Here is a 10783-nt window from a genome sequence, read left to right as displayed (position 1 = left end):
GCATTAAGAGTCGCATTTCCCAACAAAATTAATCGCATGGATGTGATTTCCGACCAAGCCCAAAAATTACAGCCAACAATCTTACATGTAGATCCAAAAACCGATATTTTTAAGTTAATTGCAGTAATTTCAGGATTCACCTTACATTGCATCAACTTAGTTAGTTCTATCTAAGAAACAGTTGTTGGTATGAGTTTATTTTGAACTCCGTTCAATTTACAACCATCCGATGCATTGTATCAATGGTGAACATACTTGAGAGGCCGGAAAGTTACTTGTTAATTAATTTACCAACCAAACACCAGCGACCGATTCCACAAGTTAATGAACGGACTGACCAAGGAGCAGAATTTCATGCTTAGATTCAATTCTAAAAGTTTCCCAGCATTTCAAGTCGGAGATGGAAGCACTTCTTGTATTCATTTTTAATGAATTAAGCATATTCGTTTGGTGGTATTTAGTATTAAAAATTGAAAACTATTTTTGTTAAAATGATGACGAAAAGGAAATTGTTCAAAGTTCAAGCATTAATTAAGGTGACGTTCGTAGCTGCCGGTGTCTCAATCTCAAGATCCCGTCACTTCACCAACTAAAAGCAATAATAAAAAAAAAAAAAGAGTGCCCGGCCTGTGACATAGCTTCTCATGTCAGTATAGATGGCAATTGTTTCTCTTTACCCACTTGGTAATGTAATGTAATGCAATGCAATTATGGTAGTGCTTTCGAATCCGTGATTTTTTTGGACATACTACCAAACTCTTAAGCTATTTCTCGTTTTCATTGACAATTTCCACCATTAATTTAATCCAAGCTGCTGATTTTATACAGATTATCAACACATTAAAAAAATATTTGGCTTTTATTAAGGTGCATCATCAGTGATGCTGGCAGAGCCTTCACAAAGAAATTTTTAAATGTTATTATGAGAGAAGAGAATGATATCTATGAGAGAGAGGTTAGATTTGTTCCGGATTCTGGATCTAAATGCTTATTTTGAAAACATAAGGAAAAAGTAACTGTTTTCCATTTGGACTTGCTCAAGGTGATAATTCTTTAGACTTGGGTCCATATATCAGATCCACCTTTTTTGTTGGATGTGTGACTTCTATTCTCATCTTTCCTTCGTTGTGGAGGGAACGGATGCCTAAGTGGCCTGTAAAATTTTATCTAGATAAGCAAGTATTCTCCTTACAAGTATCCCTTCAAACAGTATGCAGAAGGAGAATCTAAAACTATGTTCGTGGACCCCAAAATTTCCTAATTAAATATGATGTCTATATATACATATACATATATTCACGTTTCCAGTTATTAGCAGAAGGTCATCAGGCAAAACAAGAATATTCAAACGCTTACTTCTCTGCACTTTCTCGGCATTACTTTTGAATTTATTGTAAACCATTATAAATGGAAGACAGTGATGTTTTTTTTTTTCTTAATTTTAGGGAGTATATTTATAATCGCTTTCGTCAATGTTTCGATGGTTGTGATGGAAATTTTGTATTTTATAACTGCCTTGTTCAGCAGATTTTTTTATCCTTCCTATTGATTGATTGTTTATACCTAAAAAGTAACGTACCTGCTTTAGCCCAGCAAACTTTACTACGAAAAACGGGGAGAAAAATCTCATGATCATTGAATTAAGAAATTTACTGTGCATATATGCATTGCCCTCATCCGGCTTATGTGTGTGAGTGTGTATGTATGTATATTATCTCAAATTAATTTGAAGATCTCAAACCAGATCAATATCATAAACAATCAAATATCCTTAGAATAAAAGCTTTTCGAAGACGAGATGGGAGGTAAACACAACATTCCACACTAAGAAAATCCTTACGCATGGTTTTGGAAGCAAAATCTGTTTTACCTCCAAAACCAGGTTTTCATAAGGTTTGAGTTTCATCAAATCTGGGTTTGAGAAAGACCCAGTTTTAACAGAACTTGATTTCGTAAAAGGGAGTGAAAAACATGAAGCCCTCCTAAGTTATGTCACCCAAACAAATAATTAATCAAGTTCTCAAAAGTCATTTGAAAACTTAATCTTCATAAAACCATGTTTCTACAAGACCCGCTTAGAGGCAGAGCCAAGAATTTTTTGTCGTAAGGGTCAAACTATAGTTTCAAAATCTTAAGAGGAGCCAAAATAGAAATTTTCAAAATATATATATGTATTAAACTAAAATGTTTTAGATTTACATATAAAATTTTAAAGTTTTTAAAATCTGAAGGGAGGCCAAGGCCCCTGCTAGTCTCCCTTCCCTTCGCCCCTAATTAGAGGAAAGTATCATCTAAATGCCGGGCCTAAAGGAGAAGGTTCAATTGATGGAACCTCCGTTGGTTAGACGTATGTCGTTTCCAAGTTTCAGGAAGTTGGTCCACTTTCTGAACCAGAGGCCAAGCTTTGCTATTTTCAAACCTAGATTAAGGATGGTGACTGAGCAGAAAGAACCAAATTACTTGGCCCGTTCAAGCTTAATTTAATTAAGGGCAGAGTCAGAAATTTTTTATGAGGTGGACTGAATTAAAGTTTCTTTATTTTGACTAGGGCGAAAATATTGTTTTCCAAAAATTTTATATAGAACAAGTGAATTTTTTTAAAATTTACATGTAAATTAAAAAAAATTAAGGTGGAGCCAGGACCCAAGCGAGCCCTACCTTGGTTCCGCCCCTGAGTTTAATTATAAAAGCGCCAGCCTCGCCATTGTAAATTGAACTAACTAAAGCTCAAGTCAGCTTATCGGCGGCAATTAAAGCTTCAAATTAACCTATTTCAAGCAGAATTTTGACTATAGTCTTTATATATAATCTTATGCATTCATTTGCAAAACACAATAAGTAGCTCTCTTCTATCAACTATATCATATGTTATGATATAATCAAAATAGTCTTGCTACTGGCAAGGATCAACTGTTCACAAAAGCCCAGACGGTTGACTTCTTCTCCACCTCACGCTGGACCCAACTCTGCATTCAAGTGAGTTGTTTTCCATTTGTTCATAATTAGGATTCCTAGCTGAAATAAAAGTCTGCAATGCCTAATTTTTATTTTCTGAAGTTTTTCGAATACATTTTTACTAGTAACTCTGCCCCAGTGAACTGACTAAGTAATAGTTGAGAATCAACAGGCACCAAGAACATGCCAATTTTTTAGTATGAATCTAAGTTATGAAAGTTATTTAAGGTATCTGTATATTTTTCTGCTTGGCTGGAAGTGAAAATATGCGGAATAGGAACAATCTCTATATTAAGGACAGCCATGAAGTCAAGAATTCAAAGATGGCAAGTTCTTATTAATAATCAGTAACTCTCTGAATTGCAAACAAAACTCATTAAAATTTGGACATGTTCTTATGAAATTTTCAGTAGAAAATCTCTCTCTCTCTCTCTCTCTCTAAAGTATAAAGTAATGACAGCAACTCTCCCCTCTCTCGAGTCTCGACAGGGACCAAGTCCCGGCCTGTCTATTTATAGCCATACATTCAACGCCGTGTGACAAATATTTTCCATCCCCTCGAAGAAAATCAATTCCTCAGACCTTTTCTGCTCCTCTGTTGGCCTCCTCCTCCTCTTCTTCTTCATTCTGAACGTTTCCCCCTTCTGTCGCTCTCTCTGTGCGTAATAAGGGGAGCAGACGGAGAAGAGAGTCAGAGAGGCCAAGGACGATGGCCAACCTGACCTGCTCGGCCGACTTCCTGGGTCCCCTGCTGGGGGCCTCTGCGAATGCCACCACAGCTGCGGAGTTCATCTGCGGCCGTTTCCAGAACGCCGCCGATCAGTTCACGGCGACCACCTACGCCGTGAACAACACCTACCTCCTCTTCTCCGCCTACCTCGTCTTCTCCATGCAGCTCGGATTCGCCATGCTCTGCGCCGGGTCCGTTCGAGCCAAGAACACCATGAATATCATGCTTACAAACGTTCTGGATGCGGCGGCCGGTGGTCTCTTTTACTATCTCTTCGGCTTCGCCTTCGCCTTCGGTTCACCGAGTAACGGCTTCATCGGCAAGCACTTCTTCGGCCTTAAGGCCTTCCCCAACCCCACGTATGACTACAGCAACTTCCTCTACCAGTGGGCCTTCGCAATCGCCGCCGCCGGCATCACCAGCGGCTCCATTGCCGAGCGCACTCAGTTCGTTGCATACCTCATCTACTCCGCCTTCCTGACGGGCTTCGTCTACCCCGTCGTCTCCCACTGGTTCTGGGCCAGCGACGGCTGGGCGAGCGCCTTCAACACCTCTAACCTCCTCTTCGGAACCGGTGTCATCGACTTCGCTGGCTCAGGCGTCGTCCACCTCGTTGGAGGCGTCGCTGGCCTCTGGGGCGCACTCATCGAGGGGCCCCGTATCGGCCGCTTCGATCACTCAGGCCGCTCTGTCGCCCTCCGCGGCCACAGCGCCTCCCTCGTCGTTCTCGGCACGTTCCTCCTCTGGTTCGGCTGGTACGGCTTCAACCCAGGCTCCTTCAACACCATCCTCGTCTCCTACACCCCCGGCGGCTTCTACGGCCAGTGGAGTGGTGTTGGCCGCACCGCGCTCACGACAACCCTCGCCGGCTGCACTGCTGCCCTCACCACACTCTTCGGCAAGCGCCTCATCTCCGGCCACTGGAACGTGATGGATGTCTGCAATGGGCTCCTCGGTGGCTTCGCCGCCATCACCGCCGGATGCTCCGTCGTCGAACCATGGGCGGCTATCATCTGCGGCTTCGTCGCCTCATGGGTGCTCATCGGCTGCAACAAGCTCGCGGCCATCGTCAAGTATGACGACCCATTAGAGGCCGCGCAGCTTCACGGCGGCTGTGGCATGTGGGGCCTCATCTTCACCGGCCTCTTTGCCACCAAGAATTATGTCAATGAGGTTTACTCCAACAAGGCCGACCGCCCGTACGGTCTCTTCATGGGCGGCGGAGGAAAGCTGCTCGCGGCCAACCTCATCCAGATCCTGACGATCATCGGGTGGGTGAGCGTCACCATGGGACCCCTCTTCTTCATCTTGAACAAGCTCCGGCTGCTCAGGATCTCGCCGGAGGACGAGCTCGAGGGAATGGATAAGACGAGGCACGGCGGCCTCGCCTACGCCTGGCACGACGACGGCGAAGGCGGCGACTCCAAGAAGGGCTTCATGATGACCCCGCCCTTCAAGGTTGGGGATCGCCCGTCACCCACCAACAACGGCAATCAAGTCTAAGCCAATTAGAGCCCAGTTCTTCTGGCCCTCTGTGGTAGTTAGTGCCTTGTGAATCATTTCTTCTTTTCATCTTCCGCTTTTTCTTGTGCTATGTTAGGAGATGGGTTAATCTCGTCGGAGCTCTGTTCCCCCCTCTCTCTCTCTCCCTCTTTCGTGTGTTTGTGTTGGAGAAAAGGTGGGAGGGCTTTGGTTTGGTTAGTGGCCGCAGATTTTTTATGCTGTTTTGGAAGAAGTGAAGAAGGCTGTGGCACATGGGAAGGGGAAGAGGTAAGGGTTCTTAATCTCTCGATTTGTTCCCTTACCAGAGGTGGTCGCTTTTCTTTCCTACCAGCTGGGAAAGGTACTTTTAATAAAAAAGAAGAGCATTTGCCTCGTTTCCTTTACCGCGTCATGCTCCCATTAACTATCACAGTTTCACCAAGCTGAAACTTTGTCTTCTTTCTACCCTTCTTGGAATTTGTGGTAGGTGGTGGTGGTATTTTACTGTCATCTTTCACCGCTTCTGCTTTTGAACCAGAGCGCCCGTGGTGACCCACTGACCCTCTCTGCCTTTATTGCATTGACTACAAGTTTATGAGATTAAGCTGGATGGGTCCTTTGAATAAAAGAATGTTTTCCTAATGTTTGTCTAAAATACTGAAACACGTTCAATAATTGGAGCAGCAGTGGCCTCTTGCAGAAACGGACTGAATGTTTTCATGGTTCAACAACTTTAAACTCAACAAGGTGCGGGGAGAAAATCATATTAGAGCCAAACCAGAGAAACCAACGAGATAGACAAAGGGGAAAAGACAGTTTCTTGTGAATCGCTTGTTGGCTGGTGAGTTTCTAAAATCCACAGACCTGCTTTTTAGCAGTCGACTTGCAGAAAGAGCAGCTGGTCACTTGACCTGTGTTTCTCAGCTTTCCAAGGGCAAGCAAGCAGCTAAGAGTTCACCATGTATGGAAGCATGAACCCAAGTCAACCACTGTTTGGGCTCGCACTCTTTGGTGGATGTCAAAAGTTGATCATGTGTGTTATTGGTGTGCTAGGTATGTCTACGGAAAAAGACTCACGCACGAAAGGAGGAAAAAAAGAACCAGCTTCTAGATACATGGCGGCTCCCTTACAGATGTTGACTGCGCAAAAGCTTGTGCTTTTCGAGTCAATGAGGTAGAAAAGACATGCCTGCAAATAAGTCTTGGTCATGTTCTTGGATCTTTTCCAAAACGAACCTTTTCATTGCTGTGGCGTGAACAGTTCCTCTTATGCCTTGACTGGCATCATTTTAACCATGGGCCCAGGAGACGGTCCACCAAATTTTAAAGCACAACATTGGCTCAAGGGCCAATGGCAGACGACCAATGAACTGAACCATCTTCCAGTAAATTGCCAAATCTTGACCAGCAGAAACCAATCAGTGGGTCATCCATGACCATCGATATGGAATCTTAAACGATAAGTTCATTAATGGGCATATAGTTGAGGAGCCAGGAAAGGTGTTCCCCATTATTTCCCACATGCAATGCATCGCCAAGCCATGTGAAAGGATTTGCGATGTGTCCTTTTCATGTTTAGGTTCCAATTTTATCTCGAATCTATTCTTGCAGTCCAGAAATTTATTCCTAATTAACTGCTTTGAAGAAATCGGGCACACGAAAGCAAAATATTTATTCCCTTAAATTGGTTTGAATAATTTCAGTGCAAATGAAAATATTCTGCTGTCGAAGTGAATGAGTTGATGATCGACTAAGAAGCAGCACATCAGGTGGCTGACTGCAAGTTGGCCCAGCCACTCGAATCCTCTTCTTTCTGTGGATAGCACAGATGACTGGAGATGAAGATAGCAGCATAAAACTCATCTGTCAAGAAATTAAAATTCCAAAGGAATCCCATTATCACGTGCGTGCGATGACTAGCATCCTCTTGCAACAGAATAACAGTCTCGGAAACCGCACTGATTTCCTTAGCCTCATGCTTCTTATCTGCAGGGTGGAACACTGCACTCTAAACCATCGCATTTCCCACAGCTTCACTTCGGATGTTAGACAATAGACACCAAGGTAGCACCAGTGAGTAAGCCATCTTTTGGGGGCCAAGCTGAAGTAATTACAAGCTGTTTTCAATTACTGAAGTAGGAGCACTGTGAATAAGAATCTAGTGTTTTCAACTAGGGCAGAAGGAATTGGCTCGCTGGACTGTTTTTCTCATTATTTGATTTCCCATGCATTTCTACAACCATGCAGAACTGCAGTTTATACGTCATACAAATCTATGCCCTTCCATCTTCATGGAGCATAAAACTTTTGCGCTCCTTACGGGCTGTTAACACTCTGTTCTTGTTTCATGAATATGCCAAAAAACGAGGCAAATTCATAGGATGTAGGATACTATTTTGGGCAGATTCGTGGGATAGTAACAATAAGTTGCTATTGCCAATCAGCCCTTTAAAGCCCTTAACTAGTTCACTTCATTGGCTAGTAACTTAATAGATATTGATGTTCATGGGGACAACTCCAGAGTCTGGAGTTCAGCCCATCCCTATTCTTGCTCAAAATTTCCAACCTTGTCATCAACAGTTCCCATATGAAGAAAGCATTCGACAAACCAACCTAAGTGACCTCATCTAGAATAAAACCCATCCTCTTTACATCTTTAGACGCAACAATGACATCAAGCTGGGAAGAGCCCAAACCCGGATATGCAGCCAACAAAAAATCTAAGGAACAGATGAGCATCTGCACGTAGACTAGCCACAGCGTGCAATGAGAAAACTAAGAGAAGGATATAGAACGTTGGGCAAGAGATACTTTCAGACCGGAAAACTAATTCATATCAAATGAAAATAGATAAAACAATGAACCCTACCCTAATAGTTTAGAATATTGTTATAATGTATTTCCATGTAGAATTTCATCGAGGTCATGCCATGTATTTGGTCTTCTGGCGAAACTGCGGCAAACAATTTATCAAACAAGAAATGCCAAGCTGATCATTCTTAACGTTCTAGCTTCATCTTTTTACAAAATCACCAATTACATGCATGTCACAGTCCAACATCTTGCTAGCTACTCCATACCGTTGAGAATTCAGACTTGGTGAGGATTGAACCCGATTCTGCTGCGACCGAATTGCATAAGCTATGAAATCATATCTAGAGATGTAAGATCTTCACTGCCCATCTTCTCGATTGGTAATATGTTCACGGTATCAGCGGTAATGGCGTACCTGTTTTGGGCCTGCCGCTTGTGCTTTTTTGGAACAGACAAATTGGCGGTAAAGATGTCAGATATCCGTAGAATAAAAAATTGACAAATTATATAGGTTCGACATGATACTAAGCATCATCAAGCTTCCCTCGAGCTTCCTCAACCGAACTACATGCCTATGAGTGCACAATCCACGAACAATGATGAAGAAGGAAACCACAAATGCACGCAGAAACAGAAAGATGCAAGTACTTAATCTGTAAACTCGCTCGATGAGCACATGCCTGCTGGTGCTATCAGTCATCTAAATCTCCCAGTAAGCATCCTTCTCCCTACGTCAAGACAGCATCTATGCGAACATTCCATGCTGCGTGCAGCAGAGGACGATGCTAAAACAATGTAAGGCAGCAAATGCCTAAACGTCATATCATCAGCTAAAAAATAACAGCACCATTTCTCCCAATCTAGTATTACCTAAAAACACAGGCTATCTAAGACTCTGCTTTTGTTTAGGCATTTTGTCGAACGCTTGGCGTGTCTTTACACTTTTCGCAAGCATCTAAAAGATGGGCAGGAGAGACTGCTTAGGCAATAACTCCAAATTCCACAACGTGGGTATGTATGTGCACAGCCTAGAAGATGAAATGAACTACTTCACGATGCTTAAGAACAACGTGAAGGGAGCACATTCTATGCAGTCGAATGCACCGCAGAGGAAGAACAATGCAATCTCACCAAGGCTTGAGCTTTGGCCGACGTAATGGGGTGCAGTAAGGGGACCCTATCCCTTAGGATGCACGTGAACGACGGTGGCACCCGAATTCCAGGTGACTGGTGGCATGCACAATGCAGCCTCTACTGTGGGGTCACCGCCTGGAAGCCATTTTCAAAATCAACGAAAACTACAAAAACCAACCCTTAGTAACAGCAAATTTACCAGCTTATTCATAATATAAACGTTTGTTGAATTGTATTTGCAAATTTAACTGCGGCGACTAATTTACATGGTGGCTGTTGTCAGAAAAGAATTCACCTTTCAGTAGTATTTAATCCACTCAAGTTCACGGAATTCTTCCAATATAGACCAACAGTTGACACTTTCGCAAGTCTAATGTCATGAAACTCATAAGCCGTTACATTTGATAAAGCAAGAAGACGTAGTCAGAATTAGGTACGGTTAGTACTTGCACGCTTTTCGAAGAGCAGGTAAGGATAAACTAATAACAATCCGTGGCCATTACAAACTAACAATCTAATATGAAACTTTGGTTGGTAGTGAGCAAGGCTGTCAAAAAGCTAATGATTTCCAAGTCCAAAACCAGTAGACCCGGCAATCTTCATGATTTGAGCTATTACATCTGATGGGAAAACTTTCAGACTTCCGCTTGCAGAGTTAAGCGTTTCTTCGTATTTTTTCTCTAGTTGAAAATTCTATGTAATTTGGCTGTTTTTACTATTTTTCTTCTTTTTCCAGTCAATGTTGACGATAGACCCTCTAATCGGAATCAAGGCACAAGTATCTTATTCCAAGCATAATAGCTCAAAAGCTCTCAAATCTCAATTGTAGGATGGATTCCACTTTGGCCACTTCTCTTAGAAGGTTAAAAAGTGTAACGTCACTAGATTATCACTGTGATGTGCATTTTAAGTTAGAACAGCCTTATGGATCCAAATACTCTAACGAGTTCTGTCCTACCCAAGCAGACTTTGGCTAAAATAGGAACGCAATCGATAATTGGAGCTTGACATGGATTGTGTCTTAAGGTTCTGGAAGCCCGATCCAACCTAACCCAAGCTGGGACAGCTGACTATATTGATAAATGCTTCCTCACCCAGCATGGAGAAGACTGTCTAAGAATGTAGACAGATCAGTCCTAGAGAAAAATGGGGTATGTTGGGACCTTCTAGCCCACCCATTTTGACAGGTCGACAGTCTGCTGACCAACCCGAGCTCGTCAACCGTCTGGGCCAACCCTCGCCCAGTGCTTCCATTGTCTTTCTCCCTCTCTCTCGTGTTCAGCGTCTTCAAAAAGTTATCTTCGCCGCGTAGCCATTTACCAGCCATTCTTGATTGTCACTGAAATTTTAAACACTGACTAATGGGCTTAAAATTTACTGGATTGTGCATTAACTAATGCAATTGCTTGAACTTCTCGGAGAAAAGTAGAAAGAAATACAAGTGGTCTTTTCTTTGTTACCAAATTTTGCCACTTTAGTTATACGACGAATTCTGCGACATGAGAACAACGGGTCCACGACAAGACACTAAACTCATGAATCCCCCCTTTCAGCCTGAAAGTTATTTGAAAGACATTCCTTGCACTTTTATTGGCAAACGTTGAAACATGAAATGTTGCAAAGAGATGACCAAAAATGCATGATACGGGAAACTGTATCATGAAACTT

The 10783-nt window shown here is 42.7% G+C and overlaps 1 protein-coding gene across 1 annotated transcript; it reads left to right on the top strand.

The window, feature by feature from the left end:
• The first annotated feature begins 3124 nt into the window (after positions 1-3124).
• Positions 3125-5571, top strand: LOC116253532 (ammonium transporter 1 member 1-like). Its single transcript, XM_031628379.2, has one exon. The coding sequence runs from the start codon at positions 3665-3667 to the stop codon at positions 5186-5188; it is 1524 nt and encodes a 507-aa protein (XP_031484239.1). The 5' UTR covers positions 3125-3664; the 3' UTR covers positions 5189-5571.
• Positions 5572-10783: the final 5212 nt, after the last annotated feature.

Source organism: Nymphaea colorata, chromosome 4 (assembly GCF_008831285.2).
Source record: "Nymphaea colorata isolate Beijing-Zhang1983 chromosome 4, ASM883128v2, whole genome shotgun sequence".
Classification (NCBI taxonomy): Eukaryota; Viridiplantae; Streptophyta; class Magnoliopsida; order Nymphaeales; family Nymphaeaceae; genus Nymphaea; species Nymphaea colorata.
Note: the sequence above shows the minus strand (reverse complement) of the source record. Positions and strands in the feature narration are given on the sequence as shown.

What these genes read in the sequence shown, in the direction of transcription:
- LOC116253532 (XM_031628379.2), top strand. Translation starts at nt 3,665, where the DNA reads ATGGCCAACCTGACCTGCTCGGCCGACTTCCTGGGTCCCCTGCTGGGG.